We start from the raw sequence: 17,735 nt of genomic DNA, 5'->3' as shown, positions 1-17,735 counted from the left end.
TGACCCCTGTTGTGAAGGATCTTGGTAAGGTTATAGCATTAATGCTTTCCCTTCTGTCCACCTGTGCAGTACATGACATTCTTGTCAAAAGAAATAGAGAATATCAATAAGGGTGGTAATTCTGTGTATCAGATCTATGGAATAATTGCCTCCTGTAGGATATGTGGATTGGTTGTTCATGTTCACCAGGATGTGCCTTGGTTTTGAAATACATGTACCATTATTCTGTAATGCTTGATAGAGTAATAATTTTAGGTACCTTCGTGTCATGGTTAGTTTCCTAAATTACTTTGAATTTCGGTGACCTTGACTTTTTGAAATAATTTTCAAAGTTTAGGTGGGAAGTAATCCCCATCTTTGTTTTTTGATGATGTTCTGCTAATTTCACAGCAGACTGTTGAATATAAAGGTATACTCTTTTGATCAAATTAGGTTCCTGGGCTTAAATTCATGTCTTTGGTCTTACTTCTACATTAGAACACAAAATATTTTTAGTGAGATGAAACTACACTGGTTACTCATATCAGTATATCATTTACTTGTATTTGTTTCCACCTTTTAATATCAGTTTATTTGCATGGTCTTCTAATTACAGCTTTAAATGCAGGAAAATATGCCTTGTGGTCTAATTATGTATTTTGAATTTTTTTTTAGGGTCAATATGGAAATTATCAACAGTGAAAAAGTACTCACATTCCAGTAGGCAAAATCTATTAGCAGCCATATTGTCTCCTCAGCACTGTGGACATCTTCCCAAGATGAGAACCTCCCATTCCATCTAGATGTTGGAAAAATCTTGTGGCTGTTTTATGGTATACAGTCTTTATGGGTTAATTGTTAAAGACTGTAGATTCTCAGAAACTAGTTTCACATCTCTACTCTAGATGGCAATATTGGACAGAAAATCTGTGACATAACAATTTGCAGTGAGTTGAGAACTGTATGTCAAATATACTGTTACAGACTGAGAGGTGCAAACAGCTTTGTATGTTTATGAAGGTTATGGGAATTTAATATTTTTTCCACAGAATTTTTTTTTTTTGTAGGGGGAAAGGGGAAATGCACACTTTTTACAGCAGCAATATTTTGTATATTATGTTTTTAATGTGGTGAATATGCAAGACAGTACACTACTCGCTGGGCAGAATAACAAATCTACTGTTAAAAATGAGTAGGGGCATGGTAAATGCTTGATTGTATTAGTCTTGAAATGGTGTACAATAAAGGTAACAGTGAAAAGATGGAGAGCATTCTATGTCACTGATGGGTTCAGGTACAAAGATTGAGAATCCCAGTTATCTAAATGGGAACATAATTAAGGACAGTGTAATATAGTCTTGTGCAAAGATAAATTTTTTAAGCTTTCCAATTTTTCTGAGTGAAGCGGTTTTGTAAAAATGGTTTCTAACATAGTTTGACAATTTTCTGCAACATTTTTTTGGTAACAAGATAAATGTTTGGGTTTTATTTCTCAAGTGTTTTGTCAGAGCTTTGCATAAGCAAGCTGTAATCCTTCTTAATAATTGCAATAACAAAGAAAATGACAAGTGTTAATTTTCCTTGGCTTGAATATGCAAAGAACTTGAAAAAGAATATGGAGGACAGGACTGTATTGTATAAGTGTATTTTAACCTTTAGTTGAATAATTTGTATGTATCAAAATAGCCTAGAGGACTTTGTAAAACCTATCTAAACTTTTGTCATGGTTTAGGAATGGTGTTCCCCAATTTTAGTCTTCCCACTGACACACTCCAAACCATGTGCTGCTCGCTTGCTCCCCACTCTCCCTTCTCTTCCCTTGTGGCAGGCTGGAGAGGAGAATCAGAGGCACAAAAGGTAAAGATCACAGCTTGAGAGAACAATTTACTGGAAACAGCAAAACGAAGGTAATAGCAACAATACCTGTGCTAGAGGGTGCAAGAAAGAGGTAAAAGCTTCACACGTGGTTGATTGCTTACCACACAGAGCCTGGTTCCATCCCATGCTACACAGCCTGGAAGGGTCCCCTGAGAACGAGGTGTCCCCTCCTGGCTACTGCAAAAATTAACCCTGTCCTGGCCGGAATCAGGATAGCTTTCCTAACTGGGAGTTAATAACTTGAGAAAAGGGGCATTTTTATTTGTGCCCATTTTTCTTATTGGTTAACATGAGACCAAGGGGATGTTTTATAACATTAAGTATAAAACCTGTTGGTGAGGCAAATGCCAAATTTTGTTTTGAACTGTATTAAGGCTTACAGTGTTGCATGTGAGAGAGAGGCAGCACCTTGATCAATAACAACAATGCACAAAAAAATTGGTTTTGAAACTGCCCTACAACTGTGTATCAGATAAATAAATGGATATTCTATTCTGCAGAAATATATGCATTCAAGAATCCCTGGCAACTTTTATAAATGATAAAACCTAAAATTAACCCAGGGGTAAAATAATATTTTGTGGTTTTTTCAGTTCACAATCAATGTTCGGGGGGATAAAAAAACAACTCGTGATCATAGTATGTGTGACATTATATATGGAAGACAAGATTTTCAGTTTGTGCATCCTTTTTAAAAGGAAAACAGTTTTCTTAAAGTCAATAAAAATACACATCAAGGTTTGAACAGATATGGCATGAGGAACATTATTATGAATTAAAATCTTGTAGGTTCTGTGCCAACTTTCCACCACTGTGTACTTCATTGCTATTTAAAACTGTACTCCATCAATTCTAACGGAAGAATAAATTATTTGTGATTTTAATTTTCTCATTTGTTTCTTTAAATTAGATCCCTATCACTCTGATGTCTCATCTGGAGACTCTGCTGTGGGTTTTGATTTTGAAGATGTTTGGCCAGAATAACCAGACCTTATTTGCAGTCTAGGACTTTATCAAAATTCTCTTGCCATAGCCAAGTTAATTAGAATTAACTGTTCAGTAATCAGCATGTTGTGTAGGTTGTTTGTTAAGAAATTCTTTCTCTGAAAATGAAGGTCCATGAGGCTATAATCAAGATGACTGAATTAGATAAATGAGTTGACGAGGCAAAAATGTGTTGAACCCAACCTGGTGTAGATACGTTATCTCATTTGAAATAGGCTCAACTGACATTAAGAAATAATTTGTCTTGCCAACCCATCTTCTGTTGTCTTATTCTCCTTTTTAATGGAAACTAAAATTGCAGTTTTAATAAGCAGAATTTCCTCCAGGGTTTCCCTCCTAGAGACTACTGCATTTGCAAGGTTTAATTGTTTTATAACAGTCCTGTTTCGTAAAACTTTTTAATTGGTGGTGACAAAAATTACCTTATTCCTCTGATACTATGCCAAAAGAACAACTTGAGACAAGATAGCTCCACGCAGAAGTATTTCTACTAACACTATATATTAAAAAGAAATGTGTGTTCCCTAAACAAAAGAAGAAGCAGGAGTGCATGACAGGACCAGGAGGAAATGGCAAGATACAAGGTTCATTTTAGTAAGTCTTCCTTATTAAATAAAATCCAGCCAATGGGAAACTAGTAAAAAAGGTGTTGCAACTGGCATTTTACATTCAGAATACAGAAAATAAGAGGAGGACTGACACAGCAAATCAAACACATGAGCAGAAATGATAAAAATGTTAAAAGAGTAAAGAGGAGATGTTAATGATTCAGTGGCTTTTAGTTATCATAGGGTTATGATTTTTGCCTTTGTATTTTTCTCTATTCAGACTGTTTTATTTCCTTTTCTGCTCTGCGAATGACTTGAAAAAGGGAGAAGGTGGCTCCTTGTTTCAATTCAAACTGACTTCACAATGCTGGCCAAAAGGAAGGAAATGTGCTGCTTTATAGGCAGGGTAAATGCATCATTTTGCAAAAGACACATTTCCATTTTCATACCTGAATTACTCTAAAATGTGTAAAGTAATCGTTTGGGGTTTTTTTGGGTTTGTTTTTTTTTTTTTTTTTGAGAAAATGCACCTGATTAAAGAGGGGCAAGGACTTCAGTGCAAAAATATAGTTGTATTACTACATTTTTCACCACAGAGGATGCTAAAAGACTACAATGTGATTAAAAAAATAGATTTTGGATTCAAAAAAAGAATACTTAAATTTACAATATTAAGAGAAACTGTTACTTCAGCAAGTCTAGGTGGAGTTCTGCCAGAAGCCCAGAAGAAGTTCAAAAACAAAGTAGCAGGCTTTCCCTACAGGAACAACAATTGCTGTATCATAAAACAGAAGCGTAAGAGTGAAATCCTGTGAAATTAAGCCAAACAAACCTTCTGACATGAATAGATACATGGATAAAGTAGTAAGTTAAAAAAAAAAACAAACAACCTAAGCTAATTGTGTTCATTAAAAAAAGACAATAAAAACCGACCCTCAGTCAGGTACAATTATAGTAACAACTTGTAGCACAGTCTGATGGAATTGATCTTTATGTTCACAAAGCCTGAAGTTCCCTGAGAAACTGCTATCATAAAAATAAAGCATGGAGTAAGGTTGACTGTGAAGCACTAGGAATGGGATAAGACAGCAAAGAGGGAATAGGAATAAATGTTAAATATCACAAGTGATGGAGATTGGTAGTAAGTTATGCTGGAGCTCTCTAGGGATCACTGATTAACACAAAAATAAATGGGAGAAGAGAATATGTATTCTTTTCAGCATGAGGGGGAAGTGGTGCTACTTAGATTATACAGGACTTAAAACTAGAAGTGCGATGGAACTTACATAGCAGAACTTAAGAAATTACTTATGTTTACAAATACAGTACTGGGTGAGATAATTCCTTTTTACTTCTGCCCAGCTACTCAGCTGTCTGGAGTAGTCCAGCAGCTAACACAGTAAAAGTTCTGTTCAGTGGGTGTCAGGAGTCACAGGACTACCAAAATAAGTCAAAAAGCTGTGCTGTGGAATGCTTAACAAAGTACTATAATACTGATAAGAATTTTTTTCAGTTCAGAATTACTGTGTTCAACCTTGTCTCTCCCACATCAAAAAGATAGCTCAGGTAAAAGGTAAGTGGGTAACAAATGGCCAAGGAGAAATACAGCGTATTATTTCAAATGTCAGTATGTGTAAACCATCAGTAAATAACAGGTAGTGTTAATTTTTGTAAGGATACAGACAACATGACCAAAATTAAAAGCAACACCTTTGAACTTGATAAATGCTTCTTATGGCATGCAGAACTGCAGACTCAATCTTGTATGGGTTTAGTAGGATTAAAAAATGAATTTGAGAGATGTACAATAATGTAAAATTAGGTTGGAAAAGACCTTTAAGACCAGCGAGTACCACCATTAGGCCAGCACAGCCAAGTCTTCCAGTATCCCATGTCCCCAAGTGTCACATCTATTAAATACCTCCAGGCATGCCAACTCCACTAGGCAGCCAGTTCCAACACTTGACAACCCTTTTAGAAGAGAAACTTCTTCCAAATATCCAATTTAAACCTCCCCATGTGCAGTTTGGTAAATTGGTGAGGGGAGAATAGGACTCTTATCCTATCAGCTGTTACTTGGGAGAAAAGCCTGGCCCACGCTTTGCGGCAGTCTCATTTCATGTGAACAATTAAATTAGGGCAGATGAAAAACTTGATTTGAAAGAATGTTAAAACTTCATGTTTCATAGCTTTAAGCATTCTGGAGTGTAGAATATACTTTTCTGTTGGTGCCTTGACAGCAAATGTTGAGTATATTTTGATTTTTTTAATTGTCACATATAGAATGTCACTCTTCAAAACCTGGAAGTAGGCAGCACTAGCAGAAGACTGTTTTGGTGTATGTTCCAGTATCAAACTGGAGCTGAACTGGGGTAGCAATGTTCTATTTAGAAAGCTATTTTTTGCTACGGTGAAATATATTTCCAAAATAATGTGAATAGCGAAATACTTATATTTCAGTCTTGCAAGATGCTGGCTGGGTACTTTCATTCAACTCTCTTAAGCTTCCCATGACATCATTTTTCAGGAAAATTCTGACTAATCCAGCAGAATGTCTGTTTTCCCCTTCTTGAGATCTGATGATTTTAGACGAGATTTTTCTTTGTTCCATAGAAAAAGTAATCTAATTTTCTCTTAACTATTCACATGTTGGTCTTAGGAAATGAAGGTAGTTTGGTGTGTCAGTGGCTTCACATAGGTACACCTTGGGATTTTGGTGGGAAGAGCTGTGGGGCTGGAAAGGAATCTGCTGGAATAGCCAGACCCAATATTCTGTGAACTCTTCAGGACACAGCATTATTTTCACTTACCTTGGCACTTTTTAAACAAATGGTGTAGGTGAATTGCCATATAAATGCTTTTGCATTTTGGTTCATAATTTTCATTTAATCTCAAAGTTAATTTTACACAGCATAAATTCTAATCACCTACTGCAGTTGGTGTTGCCAGAAGCGCGCTGGCATCTTGACACAAGTTCATTACAGATACTTTTATATAAAAATGCCATTTGCAAGGGCAGGTTTGGTAGAAACACACATTTTGTTTTTATGAAATTAAGTTCCATCAATTGTACTTCCTGATGCTTTTAGCAAATTTCAAGTCAAGAATTTTTGGTCTCTGGTATTAAGTTGCCACATTGACATTTTTCCACATGTAGCTTTTCTCAGCCCAGAGCCTTTAGACTTTCCACGGGGCTACAATGTAAACAAGTAACAAGTGCTGCAGTTAGAGTTTCTTTCTAAATGCTAATTATGGCCTTACCTGTTAAGATAGTTTTTTGGCAAGTTGATGCAGTGTCAGTCTCAAAGGTTAATGATCAGAATCTCTTTTTTTTTTTTTTTTTTTTTTTTTTTTTTTTTTTTTTTTTTTTAACCCCAGCAAGGATGTAGATTATTTAAGAGCTAGCTCTTATTTGGGCACCTAGGTAACTGTATCTGCTCACAACACTGCTTCCAGTTTGGCAAAAATGTTTGCCTTCTATCATGAAATGCCTTCTTAGCTTACTGGTGTGTAAAAAGGGTCCTGCCTATAAACACCAGAGTTTCTGATTTCATAAGCACAGAGATCCAGCCCATCTGAGTATGACGAAGTATTTTCTAGAGTGACACTGGCTTAGGATTTATTGCCTGCTTCAGTGTTCACGTAGGCTCGGGAAAAGTGCATGTGGCAAACCTGAGACAGCATGAAGGTTTCTGTTGTATCCCCCAGCCTTTTTGGTTGATGGCAAGAGGTTGATTTTAGGACCAAAATAGATATGTGGTGAGTACGAAGATATCTGTCATGGCTACAAGCATCTTGTGTGTGTGCAAACATGTCTAATGGAGCCTGTGTTCATTGGTGCTTGTTACAGCTGCTGTTGAGGTCTTGCTGTAAAGACAGCAATGATACTCTGTTGGCTCAGAAGCTTAGTTCTAAGTTACCTGTGTTATTTGCCCATCAGTTTCACATTGCTTCATGTTTTCTGCCTCTGGCTGCAAAAAAAAGGCAGAAAAGCAGGAGTCTTATGTGAGACTCTGCTGACAAGGAACTTGTGACTAATTGATCTGACTGCTTCAGTAGTTCTTTTTTACTGTTTAGAAATCTGTAGTTTAAAATGTGGCAGACCTGAGATCTGTGGGCCAAGCATGATGGAGGTAACCGGCTGTCCAGGATTTCTTGATACTATGCCCCATTATCACTCTTTAAGTGACCACTGACAGCAGCTGGTGACTTGGCACTTGGCTGCATGTCCAGCTTGTATCAACTGCTTGGTAGGAGTGAGCTCATGGGTCAAAGCACCTTTTGGGCTGCCTGCTTTGCACTGAGAGTTGTTTGCAGGAGGATGCTGGAGCATGCTGTGGTGCTGGTGAGTGTGTGGCTGTGTCCTTGCAACAGGTTGATCCAATCACTCAATAATTTGTAGGCTACCCCATGTTATGGCATCAGTAGTGCAGACAGTTTGTATATATAGATGAATATTCAGAAGCTCTTTCCTTTGCTACTGTTGCTCGTACAGCAGTGGGACCATGTTGGCCATCTGTTTGTTGTTGTAAGCCATGACAGTTTACCTTTTGACCATACTCATCTTCTAGAAGGGTAACAGGCAAGACTCTCCTGGACGCCTGACGAAGATGCAAAGGCAGAATTGCTGCTGGAGGTACTAGGAGATATCTGTGACATGGTGTGTGTTTTGAGACTGCTTTCTCCATTGTTGTGAGTAGGCTCTGAGCCCAAGAGATAGCTATGGATTAGTGGATTTATATTATATTTGGAAGCAGGGCCTTTGGGCGAAGATCTCTATAGTGATATGCTACTTGAGTTTCTAAAAGATGTCAGCATCTTCCAAGCACCAGTGCATGTGAGGGAGAGGGTGCCCAAGAGGTTTGATTCTATTGCTCACTGACTGATGACTTAAGAGTGAGAAAGTCTACTGCAAGGAAGATGGACAACAAAATCTGCCTTGGCAAATTTTGCCTGAAAAAAATCTGTAAAGTTGTGTGGAACCTATGCCAGCACTGAGTCCTCCATTTTTAGCACCTGTGACTCCATCAACAAGAAGAGTTTGCTACTCCTTTTGTATGAGCATTCCTAGATTTTCATAGATGCGCTGACTGACCTCACTGGCCCAAAGTGGGACACCCTTCTTTCCACTATCTTTTGCACAAGTAGATCTTGGTAGTGGGAGGGACCAGTGCTTCTGTTTTCTCCAGATAAATAAATATCCAAGGAGAGTGGCTCCCTGAGTGCACTCTGGGAAGTTGTGCCACAGCTGTGGCATCGAGTGATGAAAAGATTCCATTTATCCACCAGACTGCACACTGATGAAACTGAGAGCTGTGTAGCCTCTCAAAGCAAAAAAAAAAAAAAAAATCATGTTTGAGTAAAAGGAGAGCGTAGAAAGCTTAGGAGGAGCAATAGATAGTAAGATTTGGAAACATCAATAATCATAAAGGCTTCCTTAATGTAACCCAGGAGACTTGCAAGGACAAGGGAGGGTCTGTAGCACCAGTGCCAATACAGATGGGAAAAGGGGAGAATTTGGCTATTTACAACTTTGATGACTGATGACATTCTCAGAAGGCAACAAGTCAGATAATAAGCTAATACACATTGGAAGGGACCTAAGGAGATCTCTTCTAGTCTAACGTCCTGCTCAAAGCCTGGTTCAGATCAGGTTGACCATCTTCTGAGAACAGAGACTGCACAACCTCCTTGGAACCATGTTCCCCTGACTGACTTTCCTCCTCCATGGGAAGATGTTTCTTCTTTTAGCAAGTCTGAACCTCTTATGCTTCAGCTCATGTGTGTTGTCTCTTGCCCTCCAACCATGCACTGCCATGACATTCCTGGCTTGGTCTTCCTGCTGGCCTATCTTTATACACTTAGAGGTACAGTGCCTGTAGGTCCCAAACCATCCCATCCCAAACCACCTCCTCTCAGCTGGACAAGCCCTATGCTCACTACCTCCTCTCAGATGGCAAGTGCTCCAGCCTGGAGGCCCTCCACTGAATTTGCTCCACTTCATCAATTCCTTGGCTGAGGGTGGGACAAGCCTGGACACAGCACTGCAGGTCCTCATGCACAGTTAGTCCCCACCAGTCAAAGATGTCAGTGCCCAGAAACAAAGTGTCAGGAACCAAAGATTTCGTAGAATGAGGTGGTTTATATTATAAGATCAGAGGATGAACAAGAATGAGGATATTGAATTGATAAGCTTAAAACTTAAATGTTTGTGTATAAACACAGTAAGTGCAGGAATATACAGGACGATCCTTAAGTGTATGATTGAAGCTACAGCTACATAGGCATAACAGATACACAGTTCTATTTATTTATTTACTGGTTTTGAACATTAACATACACACTTTTTCTTTTTTTTTTTTTCTTTCAAATTGAAGAGTGGAGATGCTTTGTCAGTGAATAAGGCAGTACATTTTCTCCGAGGCATGGAAAATTGACCAGTTGAGAATGCAAGCAACAAGAAGTTGAAAGAGACCAAAGGCAGTTATCATGGTGAGATTTTACCCTAAGAATCTTTAATGGGGGAAAAAAAAAGTCAAAAAAAGGAGTTCAGAAGAGCTGGCAAGTCCTTAAACAAAATTACACTATGGTAGGTGTATAAACTATCCCAGTGTGGAAGATCAAGAACTCATCAGTGCCTTCAAACAAAGGAGAAAGTGCACTGAAGGCTCTCATTTTTAGGAATTGGCTTAAAATAACAGTAGAACACATTGAAATAAAATCAAGGCAAGCAACAAAACAAACTATAATTATTGGAGATACTGGTAAAAAAAAAAGAAGAGGTGGTCCATTACTTCTCAAAGAACAAAAGCTGTATATAGTGTTGCTGGAGAGTATTCAAGCTTAGGACAGTGTTCCTAGACTTAGGTAGGAATAAGTTACACAAATACCAGATGAGGAGAAATTCATTAGGTACATAGAATTTTACTATTGTTGCCACGAAGATTGCTAGCCCTATTCTAGGATCAAGGAACTAGTAAAATAACAGCAATAATAGCAATAGAGTTCAGATTTGTTATCTTATCAGACCAATTTATGACAGAAGGAAAGACAGTGGGCACATTAGAGGTAGGATCTTGGTGGGGATAATTATCCCCAAATGACTACTGGCAAGAGGTGAGTATGGGAAGATGATGGTGGGGGCATCTCAGAGGGGAATAACAATTATTGATCATATTTATCAAACACAGTGAGCTGACCACAAGATCCATAATAGTATATTGGCTCATTATAGTACAAAACATATATTAGTTCTAACATAGATTACACCTTTACTTTTAATCCCCACCAGCGCTGAGGGAGTAATGAACTTCCAGCAAAGGAGAGATGGGGAGAGAGTAAATAAATGGTCTTGCAGAGAACCTGCCAGCTGCCACATCCCATGGAAATGGATGCTGGGAAACCAGCAGATAAAACCCATTTTGAACATCAGTTGCTGCAGTTACTCAGTTGCACTCTTCCTCTTTTCAACTTCAGAAAACATCCTTTAATTTTAAACTTTGCTTACACCAATTCGTAATATTATGATTCAGTGGGTCCTGTACTCCTGAGTGATTTTCAACCTTATTAAGCTTTATTCCAAGTTTCCTAACTGGTGCTAAGAAACTGTGATTTTTGGGGAGGTGAGAACCCAAGGTCTTTACTAAATAGGCTGTTCTTGGACACCATCTTAGAATCAAAGAATAGCTTGGGTTGGAAGGAGTCTTAAAGGTGATATAGTTCCACCCCCTGCCACAGGCAGGCACACCTTCCACTAGGTCAGGTTGCTCAAAACATCTTCTGTGGTTTTTTCTCTTTTTGATACTAAGAATGTAATGCTGCTCAGGATATCCTTTCATCATCCTCTTCAGCTGAGCTGGAGATAGCCCAGCTGGAGTTGCCCCAGCTGGAGCTGCAGACCATGCTAGGGAAGGAGGCTGAATTATCATCATGAGCAGAGTTCCCATTCCCTAAATACCCTGGCTTTGAGCTGGGAGGAAGAGGAGGTAAAGAAGATCTTGTATGCTTCCTCCTTCTCTTCAGGAAGAAGCAAGTGTGCAGGGCAGCTGCGTGCCAAGTGCAAAGGGAACTGCACTTCCTAGAGTGGGGAGCACTGGAGTGGCACCGCAGATCCCCTGCAAAACACAGAGCTCATGAGAAAATGGGCTTTGAAGTTCATTAATTGACCCACACCTGTTTTGGACCATGCTGGCTGATGCATGCACAAAAGCAATTACTGCACCTGAGGTTTGCTGATAAAATGCATTTGTACCACCTATGGATACTCCTTATCTAGTAAGCACAGAGATTTGGGAGCAATGGAGGTGGGATATCCTGGGAAACGACAATCCTAGTATGCATATTTTGGGCACTTGCTACCACATCTGAGACCACAGGAGCAAAACAACTATTTGTATGTTACCTCCAACCTCCTCGCACTCTTAAGACTCTTCCAGAATTCCCTTAAAGTTTCTGAACAGAATCCTAAAGACTGCAGCTCTCCTCAGCAACTGTAGCTCTACCAAGTTACCAAGACTTATTTTTTTAATTTCAACATCCCATCCTAGCAAGTCATGGAAGCAAAGGTTGAGTACTTCAAACCCTGCCAGTTAGAGCTCAGTCCTCATTCCCACATAAACACAACCATTTTGCAAACATGATCTGATATTAATTACCCCCCTGGCACCAAAAGTCAGGATTTCCTGATGCAGCCCGCTAATGTAAAATGCATTAGTGAAAATGCTGGCTCCAAGGGGTTAGGTTCTCTAAATAAACATAGCAAAGTTCTTTTTTATTTGCAACTCCTAGGCTATTCTGAAAGACTGATTTCTCCGACAAGAAAAAAAAAAAGAAGACTAAAATCATCTTTGGGTTTTTAATAGGTTATAAATGCCTTTTTTCTATTCAGTTGCAGGAACTGAATGTCAAGTTGTAGATCAATGAAATCTGAGTCTTTGCCTTAGAATGAAGTTTGTCCAAGCTCCTTTCTACAGTTATGTGCTTTTGTTGTGTCTTTCAGCAGTTGGCTGAGGATCAACAGGGCAGGACTGCAATGCTGACTTTTGGGCTAAGGTGACAATGCTAACACTTGTAGATAAAAAAGGGAAAATTGTGCAAGAGCTAGGGATGATCATTATGTAAAAAAAAAGAAAACAAAAAAAAAAAAACCAAAAAAACCCAACAAAAAAAAAAAAAAAAAAAAAAATCCCAAACTTAATTTCTGAGGCAGTGACTTCGAATTGTTTTTCTTCCACTGAAAATCAGAAGTAGGACTCAAACAAAGCCAGCTTGCAATGAATGAGAAATGTTCAGCTCTGTTAAGAAAATATTGCTGTGGGGCAGTGATTTCCATCTGAGGAATTGCCCGTGTCCTCATTGGCAGTACCAGCTTAAGGCACTGCCACCTTCTGCCAGTACCGCAGTGCCTTGCCTTCACATTTGTGCCAGGACTTGGACACAATCCTGAATTTCATCTGGCTTGAGCAGAAAAATAAAACTTTAAAAATACCTAAACCAAAACAACAAGACAAACCTCTCAAGCTATTGCCAGCAGTACTGTCCTGGGACACCTGACAGGCACAGAATGGCAAGAATAAGAGACAGCAGATGCAGGGGATAACCCAGACAGGACTGCCCAAAGCTGCCCATTGCTGAGCTGCTGCTGCTGCTCCCCAAGTGCCAACAACAAACAGCTGGGGCTGGAGCCTTGTGCTTTGCAAGGCTGGAGCTGCCTGTCCTGCCTGCACAGGGCCTGCCTGGCATGCTGGGCTTGACTGGGGAAGATCCCAGCATGGGCAGGAGTGGAAAGGATCAGGGAGGGCTGTGCTTCGTGTCCAGAGAGGTTCTCCTGGCTCTCTCTGGCCAAAGCTCCTCCAGTGTCCCATATTGTAAAATTTCCACACTGGCCAGTAACAGCATCTCTTAAATGAGTGTGGGAGATGCTACAGAAGTCATACACCAGTAAGTCTGGGCACCTCTGCTTCACTGGGGGCTCCCCATCCCCAGTGGGATTGTGTCCCAGGTTTTAGAAGGGTCTTTGGAAATTAGAGCCAAGGTGTTCATCCTTGTTCTGCTTCTGTTTGTACATCCTGTTCTTAGGGATGAAAGAAAAGAAGAGTGTTGAAGCCCTAGTCTACCTTCTCATGTGGTGAAATGAGGCTGAAACAGTGGTGGGGATTTCAATCCAGAAGCATAGCTAGTACCATATAACTAAAATGCTAAAAAAAAGTCTACTCAGTCCTCTTCCCATTTCAGAGCAACTAAAGATTTGTGTACTGGTATGATAAGATCAGGTACCAACACAAGCATCTCATCCTCACCTGTTTTGAAACACAAATGTCTGTTTAACATTACTCCACTGCAAATAAATTTGTATCAGAAATGCTGTTCAGCATGTATAATAGAGTCTATTCAGATAATGGTCCCTTCATATTTATAAGAAGGGCTGAAACCTTCTTATATCTTGAAAGAAAATTCAATTACAATTTCAAAAGAATACTTGTCCAGGTCAAGTTTTGTTTGAATCATCTAATGAGGCACACTTAATCACTGGGAAACTGTAGCATTTTTTAGACCAATTTTCAAATGTTAATTCTGAGAGTAAGTTCATCTTTGTATTCAACAGTTTATCTTTACCATGTTTGGTTGTAAATTTAACTTTCTTGATTTCAGCTAAAACAAGACCCCTTTCTGTTTTGGTGGTCTAACCTTGCATATTCTGTTCTTTCTTTGAATCACATCCTAGAAAATGTTTTCCTTTTGTCTTCCATGCTTGTGGAGGGATGAGTAGAATGCCAGCTTCAGTCTACACCAAATATTTTTTAATACAAAAAAAAAAAAAAAAAAAAAAGTTTCCTGTACAGGTTTTCTACCAGGGTCAGGATCTAGGGGAGGGGGTAGAGGATTCAAAAATTTCAAAACTAAGTTCCTCTTTTCTACCCAGAGTTTTCAGAATTCATTCTTTGTCTTGCAGGTCCAAAAGGTTAAAAATAACAGTACCTCCTGAGACTTCTCCCTGGGTTGTGCTCTTCCCTGGGATTCTGTGAGCTTTCTCCACCCAAACTGGGTCAGCCTCGTCCCTAATTTTAAAATCTCTGGGATCTAACGCTTTATAAAAATCAATGAGAACTTTCCCATTATATAATCCCAGCAGTCACATATGATATGCTCTTGCCTGATTCTGCTTAAGCTTGATTTTATATATTGATATTATGATTATTAGTTTTAAAGAGCTGAGAGCTTCTCTTGAAAAATTATGGGGAAAATTCTTCGTGTGTGAAGTCTTTTCTTTATCTCTTTTTGCAAACCCTTCCCTTTTCAGGCAGGAAGACTACAGTTAAAATGAGAATGTTTCCTGATTGAACTTAGGAAATTGACTTTTAAGCTAAAGGTTGAGAAAGTACATTTTCTTATTTTGCTCTGATTGTGTTTGTGATCTCTTCTACTCTCTGAAAATATCATTACAAGAAATATTGATGGAGTTTACAAATATCTCTAAAAATCTGTTTCTCTATAGACATTTTGATACTCAAGTTATTCCTGCATCTAGACTGCAAGGTCTGCAAAGAACTCAAGCAGCATTAAATTATATAGGGGGCCATAACCATCAGATCAATGAATAAACCAAAATAATTTCAGTATTTAAGTAAAATACCTAATTGTTTTTTTCATTCTCTGCTTAGACAGACTCTTTGCTATAATGCCTACAAAATATGTGACAGCTGTTTGACAGATTGCATGCTGCACCAGTGTCCATCATACCCACCTGTTGCTGTGCTCTGGCTTTCTGGTAATATCCAGCTGTTTCTAGACTTAGACTGGGTATTAGAATAAGAATTTTTTTTGATCTTTTATGCAGCACCAAGCACAGTGTCATCCTGATGCATGGCAGGAACTAGAAGATGCTCCTGCAAAGCAAATTAACAGTGTCTTTGGGATTTGGAAATGACATGAAGAATTATTCAAGATCTGGCTCCAGAAAGTAAATCACTAAGTCAAACTGTTAATGATAGCTGTGACAGCAATGCATGGTTTGGAATTTTATTGGAAAGAATTTGACAAATGCTTTAGATAATGAACAAAGTAATAAAAAATCAATGTCTATTCCCAGATAATTTGTGAAAAGGAAAAGGAGTTTATTTATCAAATATATTGTTTCTGCAAATAGTTCACCTCATGATTTCAGAGGGGAAGTAGGTAGGAAGAGAAAATGAGCTTAACAAAACAAACATTGGTTTATATGTCAATATTCTTGTAAATGACAACGACAAAAGGGAAATACAGCTAATACGATATGGGAACAAAATAACTTCTGAAATAAAAAATTTCTTGTGACTCTTCTAAACCTCACCAGCTCCATAACAATGACAAATCCAAGAACCACCTAGTGCACTCCAATATTGGACATGGGGCTGCAGGAGAGCCCTGGCTATGCTGCTCCAGTAGTGTTTCCCAATTCTCCCACTCTCTCAATCACATTTTTGGTGCCATATATTTCCTTTTACTCTGTTTGTCTGCAGCAAATGACTATTTGGGAAGCAAACAGACACTTTTCTGTATTCCAGGGGAATAGTAGACTGATTTACAGCAGATTTCCTTATGACTTTTTAAGGACAACATTAATATCATTTATAGTCAACCTAGTTATTCCCTTTGACAGAAACAACTGCAGAAGAGTGAAACTTCTTCTTAAAGATTGACTCTGCCTTGTTTTTGACTTCTCCCTTAATTAGGAAGCCAGAGGTGTATGTCTGAAACCTCTCTAGGATGGAGCTGGGCAGGTTTAAAAACCCCAGTGCATCTATCAATTCAAGACCCAGCTACCCCAGCCCTAGCCAGGGTGCAGGCATATCTGTGAACCCTTTTGTCACATCCCTTTTTTCCATGGCAGCTCCCCTCCCCACATTCCAAGGTTTTCATTTCAGTCTGATGAATCCCTGTGATAGTTTTGGGTGGGGTAGAGTTAATTTTCTTCACACTAGCTGGTAAGGGGTGATGGCTTGGACTTGTGCTGTAAACAGTGTTGATAGTTCAGGGGTGTTTTAGCCGTTTCTGAGCTGTGCTTACACAGAATTAAGGCTTTTTCTGCTCCTCACATCACCCCACCAGTGAGGAAGCTGAGGGTGCAGAAGGAGCTGGGAGGGGACACAGCCAGGAGAGCTGATCCCAACTGACCAGAAGGGTAGCCCAGCCCACATGGCATCACTCTGAGCAATAAGAGCTGGGGGATGAGGCAGGAAGGGGGGACGTTCAGAGTGATGGAGTTTGTCTTCCCAAATCACTGTTAGGTGAGATGGATCCCAGCTTTCCTGGAGATGGCTGAACACCTGCCTGCCCTTGGAAGTGGTGAATGAATTCCTTGTTTTGCTTTGCTTGTGTGTGGCTTTTGCTTTACCTATTGAACTGCTTTTATCACAACTGATGAGTTTTCTCGCTTTTACTCTCCCAAATGCCTTCCCCCATCCCACAGGGAGAAGTGAGCGAGGGGCTGTGTGGGGCTCAGTTGCCAGCTGGGGTTTGCAGGCAGAGGGGAACAGCTGCTCCAGAAAGGTACAATAACTTATTTTGTTTCCAACTGGAGTCATCGTGATTTTTTATGGCTTATTTTTAGTTTGATCAGATGTGGGAGAGGAAATGGGTAACACCATAGCAGAGATCAGGATGAAAAGCAAAGCCAGGGGAGTACAGAAAGCACAGCTGAGATCTGTCCCCCTCTTGCCTGCAAAAACATAAGTTTATGACCTGAGAAAGCACAGCAGCCAAGTGTGTGTGTGTGTGTGTGTGTGTGTACATGTCCATTTGCCCATGCCCATTTGCTCTCCCTTTGGTGCAGATGCTTCTCCTCACTTCTGTGGGAAAAACAAGAGCATGAAGTTTGAGGTTTGCACTTTCAGGTCCCGCGTCCTCCCCAGGGAGGGCTGCTGGTGCTGCTCTCAGGGGGATGACAGCTCCCAAGCACAGCTTGGCTCTGCACATGGACAAATCCCACCACAAGACCCACTGCAGAAGAGCAGCCTGGGGCAGTGGTCTTCTGCTAGTGGAATGGCTCATGGGAAAGTGGAGCTCTCAAGGTGCTCCAGGGTCCTGGAAACCTGGCATGTGAAAGGAGAGCCATGGTCAGGGCTGGCAGCAGCTCACTGTGCTGTCCTCACACCCTGGACTTCAGCAGTGCTTGCTGCTCCCCTGGACATCTCAGGAGAATCCAAGAGCTGGCCTCTTGAGAGGCCACCCCTTAGTTCTCTGTGTTTTATTCCCAAAAGCAGAATCTCATTAGATTCTAGTGGGAGAAACACTGTCAACAGAAAAAGGACTTTTCTCTGCCAAATACCAGGACCCTAAATAAGAATG

At 39.8% G+C, this 17,735-nt stretch overlaps 1 protein-coding gene across 3 annotated transcripts in view; it reads left to right on the top strand.

Annotated features, from left to right (window-relative positions):
* Window positions 1-2,741, top strand: part of SS18 (SS18 subunit of BAF chromatin remodeling complex) — a 44,456-nt gene extending 41,715 nt beyond the window's left edge. For all 3 annotated transcript variants that reach the window (XM_053985969.1, XM_053985987.1, XM_053985977.1), the window contains one exon: window positions 655-2,741. In XM_053985969.1, coding sequence (XP_053841944.1) covers window positions 655-681 — 27 coding nt within the window. In that variant the 3' untranslated portion in view covers window positions 682-2,741. The remainder of the gene's footprint in view (window positions 1-654) is intronic.
* Window positions 2,742-17,735: the final 14,994 nt, after the last annotated feature.

This window comes from Vidua macroura, chromosome 1 (assembly GCF_024509145.1).
Source record: "Vidua macroura isolate BioBank_ID:100142 chromosome 1, ASM2450914v1, whole genome shotgun sequence".
NCBI lineage: Eukaryota > Metazoa > Chordata > Aves > Passeriformes > Viduidae > Vidua > Vidua macroura.
The sequence above is the reverse complement of the archived record's forward strand: the minus strand, read 5'-3'. Positions and strand labels throughout refer to the sequence as shown.